General features: G+C 31.6%; 1 protein-coding gene across 1 annotated transcript; it reads right to left on the reverse strand.

Moving 5' to 3' along the window:
• Positions 1-202: 202 nt before the first annotated feature.
• On the reverse strand, positions 203-12615 carry LOC145290099 (small ribosomal subunit protein mS23-like). The gene is made up of 5 exons (XM_080136462.1): positions 12457-12615; positions 10341-10502; positions 3480-3554; positions 2479-2599; positions 203-356 (listed from the first exon to the last, which is right to left on the reverse strand). The coding sequence occupies exons 1-5, from the start codon at positions 12498-12500 to the stop codon at positions 219-221; spliced, it is 540 nt and encodes a 179-aa protein (XP_079992588.1). The 5' UTR covers positions 12501-12615; the 3' UTR covers positions 203-218.
• Between the last annotated feature and the right edge of the window lie 1080 nt (positions 12616-13695).

The following is a 13695-nucleotide window of genomic DNA, read 5'->3' on the forward strand; positions in this document are numbered from 1 at the left end:
TTTTTTTTCTTTTATCTCAATGGAACATTTTCTTTTTATATTTAACTCGTATTTTAAAAAATATTCCTCCTAAGTTTAGACCAAAAAGTTTTTTTTAAAATAGCAGTAGCAATTTGCTGTGATCAATTGTATATTTTAATTTGTCGTAGTAGAACAAACATTTTCAAAAGAATTTTTTAAAAAAGCAACAACAAAAAAAAAATAAGGTAATAAATTATTTATTCTTTTGTTTTAGTTACATCTTCTTCAATTAAAAAATCGTCTGTTGGTTCATTGTCATGAGGAATCGTGAAATCTGTGACTGTAGGATTTGGATTTGAGGCTGAAGTAAGGTATTGTTCTAGAATCTCTCCTTCCTGAAATTCCAAATAAAAAAAAGTTAACATGAAGCAGAGACAAAAATAAATAAAGAAAGAAAATAAACAGAAGAAGAGACTTTATTAAAAAAAAACTGCATTATCAAATTATATTAGCTTATGTTAGTTTACTGATATCTTATGAATAGCCACACAATCTGTTCCAATTTAAATCTTTATTTCAGTTTAAAAGTGCCAGTTTATTTGTGCCTTCCATATTTGATTTGTGAAAAACTCAAGAAACAAAAAAACTTAAGAGCTCAAATTTACAAAATGGCAGTTTTTGAGTTTGTGCACTTTCATAAAAGCTGACTGACACCAATTCAAGTAACATAAGAAATGATTCTGACTTGACCATTTCAAGTTCAAATTTGGACTTGACTATCTCAAGTTCGAATTTGTCTTTTTAAATCACAAATTTGAAAATGTGGTTAAGATTCAAATGAAGAAATTATCTAGGTGATTGGTCACATCATTCATGCCAGCTGCACAAACATACACATTGCTTCAGATTAACAACAATTGTCAATAACACTGGACAAATCCTTCTCTCTCTATGAGGGACTGACCCCTTAGTGTTAATACCGCTATAAAAATGAAGTGAAAATAAAACTAAAGGTATCTTACACCGAAAGTCTCAGAAAAAATATTATTTTAATCATTTAATGACATTTTTCAAATTAAACTTAAGAAATTATCTGACTTTTTCAAGTTTTACTCATACTTTCAGAGAAGAATGTGAAGGTATAAAATTGTAAAAATTATAGCATTTATCAATTTTGCTTATTTTTGGTGTAAACTACATCCGAGAATAATGCATTAAGTATTGGTATGACTCTGCAAATCTGTAGGTAACAAAGGTTTGTTTGCATTCATTTTACTGCATATCAACCCTTTTGGAGTCATTTAATGCCAAATCTTGTCATTTTGATAAAACTTTTATACTTCAAGTGTTTAATATGTTCAAATATTTATTCATGGTGTTTGGTTTGGTTGTTTTGTAGAGAAAAAGTTTTGGTTTTAGTTTTAGCTTAGGAGAATATGATTGAGTTTTGCAAAAGAAAAAAAAAATCAATAACATTAATGTTTGCTGCATTTTATGTCAGGAAGTCAGCATCTTCAGACAGCCTGATCTAGTAAAATCAGTGGGAGGAGGGGGAAATATGTTATCATTTGTCAGAGCGTAACATATTACTTAGCAGCAATATGTTTTGGGATGAAGCGAGTGCAATGTGTTAAGGGCATCAAGTCAGTAAATACGACTGACCATAGCTTTATCATTTAATCATATAATATAGAAAGAAGAATTGTGAGTTAGTTTAAGAATTGCAGTTTTATAGTTATTGAGGAAACATTAGAGGCAAATTCTATAGCTTGTGTAAGATAAGGTTGGAAGAACTTTAAGGAACTACAACCCCTCTTGACAAATCGTGTTTTCTCTTACGAAGTAAAAGGAAAACTATATACAGCTTGTGTGAGGAGTGACATGATGCATGGTAGTGAGACTTGGCCCCTTAAGGAGGAGGACATTAATAGAATTTCTAGAACAGATATGCAGATGGCGAAGTGCATGTGTGGTGTAATTCAAAGAGAAAGGAAGTCATCAGAAGAATTGAGAAATAGATTACACATTCGCAACGTAGTTGATGTTTTGCATTAAAATAGTTGTATAGACATGTCAAAAGGATGGATGATGCAAGGTCCAGTCAGCAGATGTAATTTTATTGAGGTTGATGGATTTAGAGGTGGGAGCTGGGGGGAGGGGGGTAAACCATGTAAGGCATGAAATCAGTTAAAGGTGACCTTAGAAAATTGAGATTATGATCAACCCTTGTACAACACCAAGAGGCCTGGAGAAGAGCCACCAGGCAAAGCCATCCAACTCATGCTAACATGAAAATGGAGATTAAGTGATGATGATATTTTAGCGTTATATTAAACAATGATGACAATGTAAAATCATGTGAGATAAGGGTGCTCATTTGAGGAATGATTCTGCAATCTATAGTAAATATCACAAATCAGCCTGGAGGCAGACAGCCTGATCTGGTAGCACCAGGGATATCAAAGGAATCTGTTTGTTAGTTGAGTATGCTTGAGATGGAAGTATGGGACACATTACCTTTTCAGCTAGGGTTCTCAAGCGGATTCCTTCACTTTTGAGGCGCTCAATAGCTGCATTGAAGATTTCTTCCTGAGGAAGATCCTCTTTATCTTGAAGTTCAAAGAATTTTTCCACCAATCTGAAATTAGAAAAACAAAGATTATTCATGTGAATAACAAAAAATAAAGAAAAATATTAATAGTGACGCAAACAAAATATTGCATAAAAAAAATCATGTAAATTGATCAAATAGTATTATGAAAATAGAAAATCCAATTTAAATGACGATTTGCAACCTCCAGACACCATTTTGCAGAAAAAGGGAGACAATTCCAAATAATTCAAACTTTTGTGGGATTTAAGGAAGCCATTCTTAATATGGCAAAGGAGAGGGCCAACAAATTCACATTATTCCCAGTGATGGTTGGAGATGAAAATGTTCAAAACAGATTTTGTCATTCAATACGTAAAAAATCTTTTATTGAGAAAAGCAAACTTTCTTTACAAACAATTATCTTTATAAAATTCTAAATTCAGTGGCCATTTTCTTTTTAGACCACTGTGTCTACATATAATCAAAAACTGTGTGAAAGATGTGTATGTATAATAATAATAATAATGATGAGATTACAGAACATATTTTTTGTTAAGATTTTATGACGTTTAATCAGAATTAAGATTTTTAAAAAAGTAGATATTTTTGTTATTTTATGCAAAGATTTCAAATACATTTCTGGAAACACTTCTGAATTTCGAAAACTACCTGGAAAATATACCCGGTGAATCAAGTGCAAGAGAGATTTAAACAATCGCACTTAAAGGGACGGTCAGAATCTTAAAAAGATTTCTCGGTTGGAATACCTGAGTTAGCGAGTGAATGTTTGACATCTGATAGGGTGCCCCATCTACAGGTTGAAAAAAACTGATATGAAAATTTTAGAAAACTGATTGTCAATAAAACTTAGACTGTTGTAACGAATTTTTGGTTTTGAAAATGAAAAATAAAATAAGAAACTTACTTTTGACATGTTGTTTTGACATTTTCATTTGTTAAGTCAACAACATCTGGGTTACCATAGGTAGCATAAAACTTACTGTCAAAAATAAAAACAAAAAAATCATCAAATACAAAAAAAGAAGTAGTGTTTTTTCTTGGTAAAGATAGTAAAGATGATTTAAATTTTATTTGATGAAAAATTAACAAACAAGTACTTTGGTTTTAAGATTTTCAAATTATACAAATGTTTGAAGACTTTTTAATACTTGTGCAGTTTATGGACTGTGCTGAAATAATAACATTATATAGACAAGCATTTTTTAGGAGGGTAACTATTTTGTACTGAATTGAATTTAATTTAAAAATCCTATCTAAAAAATAGAACAGTTAGTAAACTGCACAAGCACTGATTTTTTAGTCATATTCATTTATTCGGACCGTGTTATCATCCTTGACATTTTATTGATAAAAATGTCAGTTTGACTTGTTCAAATTTAAATTTACAAAAATTTGAGAATCTTAAAAACCTCCAGAACATTCTACTTGTTTGTGGTATTATTCAGACTACTGTTGTCATCTTGAATGTCATTTTCACAATAAATATCATCGTGAAGTTACATCAGTTTAAATGTTGTGAATATAACAACGCAGATGAAAATAGTAGTTTGAAAAATCCAAATAATACAAATTATCAATCCTCATCTCAAACATTCTGATTTAATGAATATGATTACATCCGGGTATTTCCTAGAGCCACCTGGGATAGGCATTGAAAGGTATGCCTATCATCTCAAGAAGATATATCACTAAATTAAATGGTGGTAAAGTGTTTTCAAAGTTGGATTTGCCTGAAACTTACCTTTGGGTTAAAGTCAATGAAGAATGTTTGAATTACCTGACAATAAACACACAAAGGAATTTTTAAGCTTAATCATCTTCCTTTTGGATTGAAGATTGCTCGAAGGCTATTCCAGCCAATAATGGATACAATGTTGGCTGATATGAAATATGAAATTGCATATTTGAATGATATTTTGATTAAAAGCAAAAAATGAGACAACACAAAGCCCATATTAGAGCAGTATTTCAAAGAATTGAAGAACAAAGGTTCAAGCTGAGTTATGAAAAATGCAAGTTCTTAGAGATTAACTATTTTAGGCAAATCATTGGCAGTAAAGGAAGAAAACCAGACACAAGAAGGGCTGAAAACATCAAGAATATGCCTGTACTTGATAATATTGCTAAATTCCAAGCATTCTTGGGATTAGTAAGTTATTATAGCATATATATTTCAAAAGTATTATTATATGAGAGCTCCGTTGAATAAGTTGGTAAATAAAGGGCACAAAGTGGATATGGTCAGAAGAATGCAAACAGGGTAAAAAAAAAAATAAAAAGCTGGGTGCTATACTGCTTCATAAATTTTGAGGATAGATTTACTGTCTGTGGAATGAAATTGCAGTCAAATCAAAACAGAAGAGTTTAGTAATAATTTATGCTCTAAAAAAAAAAAAAATAAAAAGCTGGGTGCTATACTGCTTCATAAATTTTGAGGATGGATTTACTGTCTGTGGAATGAAATTGCAGTCAAATCAAAACAGAAGAGTTTAGTAATAATTTATGCTCTAAAAAAAAAAAAAAAAAAAAGCTGGGTGCTATACTGCTTCATAAATTTTGAGGATGGATTTACTGTCTGTGGAATGAAATTGCAGTCAAATCAAAACAGAAGAGTTTAGTAATAATTTATGCTTTAAAAAAAAAAAAATAAAAAGCTGGGTGCTATACTGCTTCATAAATTTTGAGGATGGATTTACTGTCTGTGGAATGAAATTGCAGTCAAATCAAAACAGAAGAGTTTAGTAATAATTTATGCTCTAAAAAAAAAAAAAAAATAAAAAGCTGGGTGCTATACTGCTTCATAAATTTTGAGGATGGATTTACTGTCTGTGGAATGAAATTGCAGTCAAATCAAAACAGAAGAGTTTAGTAATAATTTATGCTCTAAAAAAAAAATAAAATAAAAAGCTGGGTGCTATACTGCTTCATAAATTTTGAGGATGGATTTACTGTCTGTGGAATGAAATTGTAGTCAAATCAAAACAGAAGAGTTTAGTAATAATTTATGCTCTAAAATAAAAAAAAATAAAAAGCTGGGTGCTATACTGCTTCATAAATTTTGAGGATGGATTTACTGTCTGTGGAATGAAATTGCAGTCAAATCAAAACAGAAGAGTTTAGTAATAATTTATGCTCTAAAAAAAAAAAAAATAAAAAGCTGGGTGCTATACTGCTTCATAAATTTTGAGGATGGATTTACTGTCTGTGGAATGAAATTGCAGTCAAATCAAAACAGAAGAGTTTAGTAATAATTTATGCTCTAAAAAAAAAAAAAAATAAAAAGCTGGGTGCTATACTGCTTCATAAATTTTGAGGATGGATTTACTGTCTGTGGAATGAAATTGCAGTCAAATCAAAACAGAAGAGTTTAGTAATAATTTATGCTCTAAAAAAAAAAATAAAATAAAAAGCTGGGTGCTATACTGCTTCATAAATTTTGAGGATGGATTTACTGTCTGTGGAATGAAATTGCAGTCAAATCAAAACAGAAGAGTTTAGTAATAATTTATGCTCTAAAATAAAAAAATAAAATAAAAAGCTGGGTGCTATACTGCTTCATAAATTTTGAGGATGGATTTACTGTCTGTGGAATGAAATTGCAGTCAAATCAAAACAGAAGAGTTTAGTAATAATTTATGCTCTAAAAAAAAAAATAAATAAAAAGCTGGGTGCTATACTGCTTCATAAATTTTGAGGATGGATTTACTGTCTGTGGAATGAAATTGCAGTCAAATCAAAACAGAAGAGTTTAGTAATAATTTATGCTCTAAAAAAAAAAAAATAAAAAGCTGGGTGCTATACTGCTTCATAAATTTTGAGGATGGATTTACTGTCTGTGGAATGAAATTGCAGTCAAATCAAAACAGAAGAGTTTAGTAATAATTTATGCTCTAAAAAAAAAAAAAATAAAAAGCTGGGTGCTATACTGCTTCATAAATTTTGAGGATGGATTTACTGTCTGTGGAATGAAATTGCAGTCAAATCAAAACAGAAGAGTTTAGTAATAATTTATGCTCTAAAAAAAAAAAAAAATAAAAAGCTGGGTGCTATACTGCTTCATAAATTTTGAGGATGGATTTACTGTCTGTGGAATGAAATTGCAGTCAAATCAAAACAGAAGAGTTTAGTAATAATTTATGCTCTAAAAAAAAATAAAATAAAAAGCTGGGTGCTATACTGCTTCATAAATTTTGAGGATGGATTTACTGTCTGTGGAATGAAATTGCAGTCAAATCAAAACAGAAGAGTTTAGTAATAATTTATGCTCTAAAAAAAAAAATAAAAAGCTGGGTGCTATACTGCTTCATAAATTTTGAGGATGGATTTACTGTCTGTGGAATGAAATTGCAGTCAAATCAAAACAGAAGAGTTTAGTAATAATTTATGCTCTAAAAAAATAAAAATAAAAAGCTGGGTGCTATACTGCTTCATAAATTTTGAGGATGGATTTACTGTCTGTGGAATGAAATTGCAGTCAAATCAAAACAGAAGAGTTTAGTAATAATTTATGCTCTAAAAAAAAAAAAAAATAAAAAGCTGGGTGCTATACTGCTTCATAAATTTTGAGGATGGATTTACTGTCTGTGGAATGAAATTGCAGTCAAATCAAAACAGAAGAGTTTAGTAATAATTTATGCTCTAAAATAAAAAAATAAAATAAAAAGCTGGGTGCTATACTGCTTCATAAATTTTGAGGATGGATTTACTGTCTGTGGAATGAAATTGCAGTCAAATCAAAACAGAAGAGTTTAGTAATAATTTATGCTCTAAAAAAAAAAAAATCACATATTTTTATACGGAAGAGAATTTATTCTGCAAGTAGACTATACACAGCTGATAACAATATTTGGTTAAAAAAAAGTTTATCAACTCACACGGCAAATCAACTATAACATCAGGGCTTAATTCTATTGAATCATAATTTTAAAATAGAATATGTATCTTCAAAGATGAAGGTAAGTCACCTCAATAGATTATCAAGATTGAAACCAAAATATCCAGAACCATTTGAAGAAACAGTAATAGTGTTGCTAAAAGACAAAAGTGAATTGTTGGGTGTGTTAAGCAATACTATTAGAGAACTTCTAATGACGCTAGATGTGAAAAAAGTAGCAGTAAAAGATCAATTGCATTAGAAAAGTTAAAAAGCAAACAAGAAAAGTTAAAAGGGAAATAGTATATCACCCTTTTCAATATGTAAACAAATATTACTCTACACAGATAGAGTAATGCCAGCTACTCTGCAAAAGAAATTTTTAAAAGAATTTCACTTGGCCATCCAGGGATTTCACAAATGAAATCTTTAATGAACAGTTATACTTATTGATCGAGAACAGACCAAGACATAGAAAATCTAGTAAAACAGTGCAGAGGATGCCAACTGGCAACAAGGGGTCCAGAAAAAAAAGGGGAATAGATTTTGTCCAGACCCTAAAAAGAGAAAATATTAAAACTCAGGTGATGAAATGAATATAAGATATCCACGTCTTTTCTTCTTACACGATAATGATTGGCTGGTTAAACCATAAATACTGACTGGTAGAGCAACCTGGGATAAATGCTGAAAGGTGTGCAAACCTGATGCTAAGAATACCAGCTTGCAGTATAGTGACATGAGAATAATTGGAAACTGTAGCAAAACCCACTCAGCTACTTCAGCGCTATATACTCCTTTCACAAGACATATCAAATTCTGATAGAATTTTTTTTTTCATTAAAACTTAAAATAAGATTCAGTTGTAAATGACATTCTTCTGGAGGTTGAAGGTTCAATTGTCAGTGTGGGGTGATACTCAAAATACAATCACAAATTACCTAGGACTTCTACTCGGTCATGGCTGACAGAATGAGAGCATGCTATCTCCATGGATTAAATAAAGGGTTCCGTTTGAAATTCTGTGCAGATTCCCCAGTTCAACAAGATGCGCCTGAAGGTTAACACTCTAATACAGCCTAATATTACAAATGCATTTTAGAAGTTTTAACACCGCACAAGTAGACGAGCTCGGCATATAAAATCAACAGTAGGTTCTATAATAAGACAGGGGCGCCTTCAGAATGAATGTTTCTGTTTAGAGTGCAATTCAACCATGATACTTTTGCATTTTAAACTTTAATTTACACTGTTATATGAAACTAATTTTATAAAGTCACTGCGAAGAGGCATATGAAGCTTTTTACCAGTGCACTGTGGTGGGTCTGATTAAAGTAGGCCATCAATCGATTTGATTAAAAAATGAGCAATTTTACTGATTTGGAGGACAATAGAAGTATTTGAAGTGTAGAACATTCGTTGATCATAATTCAATTCCAAGCAACATGAGGTCTCCCCTAGTAGTGACATTATATGTGTAAAGATTTTTCACTTGTTTAAAGCGTGTATTGTTTTAGTTATATACAGAGAAAATTGGTTTTTCGATAAATAACACACAAAAAGGAAAAGTTTTTAATTTCCAGCAAACTGTGAACAACAATCAGAATTTGGTAGCTAATTCTTCTACTAAAATTAATTGGATGCGATTGTTTATAAAATGTTTATAAAAGTACATAAAAGATTACATTTGAAATTCGGTCCAATTGTTCGACAGAAACATTGACAAGCTCGACAAGATACACCTGAAGAAATTTGGAGGTTATACTGACCAAAACGTTGTGAAAATGACACTCAAGTCCGAAGAATCAAAATAATATGCCATTGTTTATGTTTGGCACTTATCTTGTTTAAAACACAATCTCTGGCAACTTTGCATCGGCATCTTCCAGCAGGTTAGATAAACAACAAGATGATTAATTAAAAATACTGCATTCCCCCCTCCCCATATTAAGAATGGCTTTCTATTTAGAAAATGATTTTTAACATGTGGAAAAAGCAGAGATTTCACATTGACATGTTGAAAGTCATTTTCAATTTTCAAATTTTTTTCTTGATTTTAATAAATTTCATGCCTTCATTGGAATTTGTCTTCTGACAGCTGATTGGCTGATTGCTTTGACATCTTCAACTGCTTACATAATCTGCTGGAAAATTCCAACACAAAATTGCCAATGATTAAGTTGTAAATTGGATAAGTACTGAAAAGTTTTAAAATATAAACAAAATAAAATTTTGGCTTGGAATACATAACTGAAATCGATGATAAGAAAAATTAAAATATTTTGGTTACATTATTGAGGGGAGGGGTTGCTGTAGTGAGTTATTTATTTCTTCGTGGTGACAATCCCTCTTAAGTAGTGTGCAGTAGGCTTTAGTGCTACGCAAACTGAAGTTATTCCACCATCGTTGCCTATGCTGCATCATCCGTGTCTGCTGGCAACAGTTTATCCCCAACAGTACAATTTTCACTTGTTGTAAGATCCATACCCTCCAAAACTCTCTCCTTGCGAGATACCTTTGTTAGTTTGGCCATGCTCTTTGATGACACCCAAGTGACTTCATCTATAAAGTCATCAACCCAAAGAAATGCTACGGTGGTCAACTCGAAACCTGGCTTAAGACAATGAAGCAGGATGCTGAACTGATTTTGGGCCCCCACCTTTATGGGGTTCATTGCTGTAACTACGAATGGTTTGTACTCATAACGGAAGCAGCCTTGGATCACCGTGCCTAATCAGCCAGTGTTCAGGAGATGGAGAACTTCTTGGACAGAGCCAACTCAAATGATCTAGGGTGAATGCTGCAACGATGCCGATGATGGACATTTACATCCTTATCTTATTTTCTTATCCTCGATATTTTAATATGCGATAAAAAGAGTATAGTACATACGCTCTGATGATATCTTCTGGGTATAAAAGAGTAGGGATTTCTTTGGTTGGTACTTCTCGCTCGAGTTTTGGTTCAACAGCTGGCGGAAAAGCCTTGTAGACGTCATACCAAACTGGTTTATCAGCATCTGTAATCGCTCCAGACCGCAAAAGGCCAGTAAATCTAAAGAAAAAAAATGAAGATTTTTTGTTTTTATAAAAAACTAATACTTTTTCTTTGTTTTATTTTTAGTAAAAAAAACAAAAACAAAAAAACAATGTTTTATGTTTTCATAAAAATTAATACTTTTTTTCTTTGTTCCATTTTTAGTAAATAAAATAATAAAAAATAAGTGAAATAAAATAATAAAAAATAAGTGAAATTAAAAGAAATTAAATGTTGTTAGATATTCCCTCATGAATGTCTTGTGGTTTTCATTTCATCCCAAATAACTGAAGAGACAACATACTGGATATTTCCATGATCATTTTCTTCATCTTCAAATTTATTTTTATCAAATTATTAGACAGAGAATACACCCACCTCCAAACTTTCAGTTAATATTTCTCTTCCAAGTCGGTCATGAGAACAGAACGGTTTCTTTACACAACTGATCAACTTGAATATTCAACATAGGCCATCTCTCCCAACAGATGATCAAGCTTAAAAAGAAACAGATTTTGGCATCTCTCAAATCACCTGCATGATAAACTGCATCACTTAGGGATGTTGGCAGGAAAGGCTAGTCAACTATCCTCATTTGGCTGCTCTGTTTCAAGATAGTTACACACATCAGAAAAGATCTTGAGCATTTTAGAATAGTCAACAAAAAAAAAAAAGCGTTGAAAAAAATATACAACAAATAAATATTACCAAAAGCAAAATAAATTACTTATTTACCTACCTGGATAAGGGGTTTGTGTTTGAACCTATTTTTAAGCCCTAATTTACTTAGCGACAAAAGTTGTGTGAGGTCTGTTGAGTTTGAAAAAAAAAAACATTATAAAAACTGGCGGTTTCCTTAAAGCCATATGAAGTCTCGCTCAAAATCGAACACTTAACAAAATAGTAGTAGAAATCCATCGAATAAATGTTGCCAATCGTACAAAAATATGATGTTCTACAAGAATATTGTTTGATTTTCAAGGCTTCACAAGGCTTTAAGGAAACCGCATAATTTTTGTTCTAACTCCACAGATTTCACACTACCTTTGTTTGGAATTTACAAGTTAATACACACAAAAACTTATCCAGGTGGGTGGAAGAGTAACTTATCTTGCCTTTGGTAACATTTATTGGATATATATTTATATTTTCACCCCTTTTTGTTTTGTTGGTTATTGTAAACAACTGCCTATGGAACTGAAACGATATGTCAGATTATAGATGTATGCTAGGCAGAATTTATAGAAGCTGTCAAATTTATAGTTCGAATTAAAATTTAATGTAATAGCCAAGTAAACTTTTACTAGATGAATTTTCGTAATTTTTGGATATATTTCTATTTTCGACATGACAAGTAAGCATGTAATATTGTTTTTGCTAAAAACATAAAAAAAAAAAAACTCGATTTGTCAACTATCTTAACAAGCACCGTTTGTGCTCCTAAAACATACGTCACCACCGTCGTATCATAGAACAGAAGATAAATTTCTAGAAAGATGTAATTGAATTAATTGCAGAGAAGCACTAAGCAGTCTTGTTTTTGTTTGCGATACTTTTAAATGAATTAAATTAATTATACGAAAGTGCATTTTTACCTAAATAGGAATTGGGAATAATTTTCCCTTTTACGAATTTGGTACCCCAAAATGGAGAACGGCACATATGTTGTTTGTTTTTTTATTTTTATTTATTTATTATTTTTTTATGGATAAATCGTGACACCCTGCATAGATGATTCCCGAAAGGATGAAACAAAAGTATCTGTATTATAGTAAAAACGTTTCACCTTGAAAATCGAAAGAAATAAAGGGGAATAACTCTTACAACAAAAATAAACACATGCTCTTCTTCTTTCAGCTTAACAATGTTTGAACATTGCTGAGGGGAAAAAAAAATGTTAGAATATGCAATCAAGTAAAGATAAGCACAAAATATTAATCATACTGAATCAATTAAAACTGCAGAATTTTACCTGGTAAAAATGCTGCCAAATTTTTCTCTACGACTGGCAGCCATGTTAAATAATGTTTTGTAGAAAGAAACAATGCGAGTTACTCTCCGCGTAAAGGTGACTGAGGGCCGCTTACGTTGTTTAGCAAAAGCCGGTTGACAATGTATGGGAGATAACTCTGTTTTACTAATGAAAAGGCGGTTATAATTGGAAGAGAAAAAAGCGACATATTTATTTATTTATTTTACTTAAATTAGAAAAATTGTGGTTGTTGTTGTTGTTGTTGTTGGTAGTAGTAAATTAAAAAAAACAAAAACAATAACTTATTTATTGGCCTTTTCATTCCCAGGAAATCATTTATTAAGGAAACTTGTTGAAAAAAAATCACACATTTCCCAAGAAAAGAAAATACATTTTTGAATAATGATTAACTTCAGAATTTTATTTTTTTAAGCGTTCAGAACAACCAAATAAAGAACATGTGTTCAAATAACGACTAATTCCATTTATTAAAAAATTTTCGCTAATTTTTTTACACATTTTCTAATAATTAAGACCTGCATTGATTTCAGAATTTCCATTTCTTAAAGAGAATGTTCATTAAAAAAAAAAAGGGAGTAAAAACGGGGATTTTGCAGTGAGGCTTTGAGATCCTTATTTTAGGGGGTCACCAGTTTTGGATGGTTACATTTAAGGGTGATTTGGGCAAAAATATTTGGGGATCAGCCGGTTTCAGAGAAATATTTTCAGTGAAGAAAGTGTAAGAAATTTCTTTCCTACACTCAATTTCCTCCCTGCAGAAGCAAATGAATTCCACAAACAAAAGTCATACCTTTAAACTCAAAATTTATTCACAAATAACAGCAATGAAAGTTCGTCAGTTCTGGTATAGTCCTTTGCAAAACGGTGGCCCGATTTTCTCCATACGCATGGAGCCTTTAGCATGAATTCCTATTGTTGAAATGTTAGTTCGCTGTTCCTTTGGAAGGATCCATGAAGATCATGGAGAACACGGCGGGAATGATGGCGCCTATAATCAGGCATAATGTGAGTCCCTTGGGACTCAAAAAGAAATAAGATAAGGTCCAATGATTGGATGATAACATGCCGAACAGTAGTAGAATGTCCTCCTTGATTTGAATAGGTTCAGCAAAATAAGTTGTCTCTGCTTGTAGAGATGTGTCCTTCATTCACTGACTGTTTGGTGTCCATGAAGGAATTGTCTTGGCTCCCTAGTGAGGGAACCGCTGGTTTGAGTCT

This window comes from Euprymna scolopes, chromosome 1 (genome assembly GCF_053919585.1).
Source record: "Euprymna scolopes isolate OS-2025 chromosome 1, ASM5391958v1, whole genome shotgun sequence".
Lineage (NCBI taxonomy): Eukaryota > Metazoa > Mollusca > Cephalopoda > Sepiida > Sepiolidae > Euprymna > Euprymna scolopes.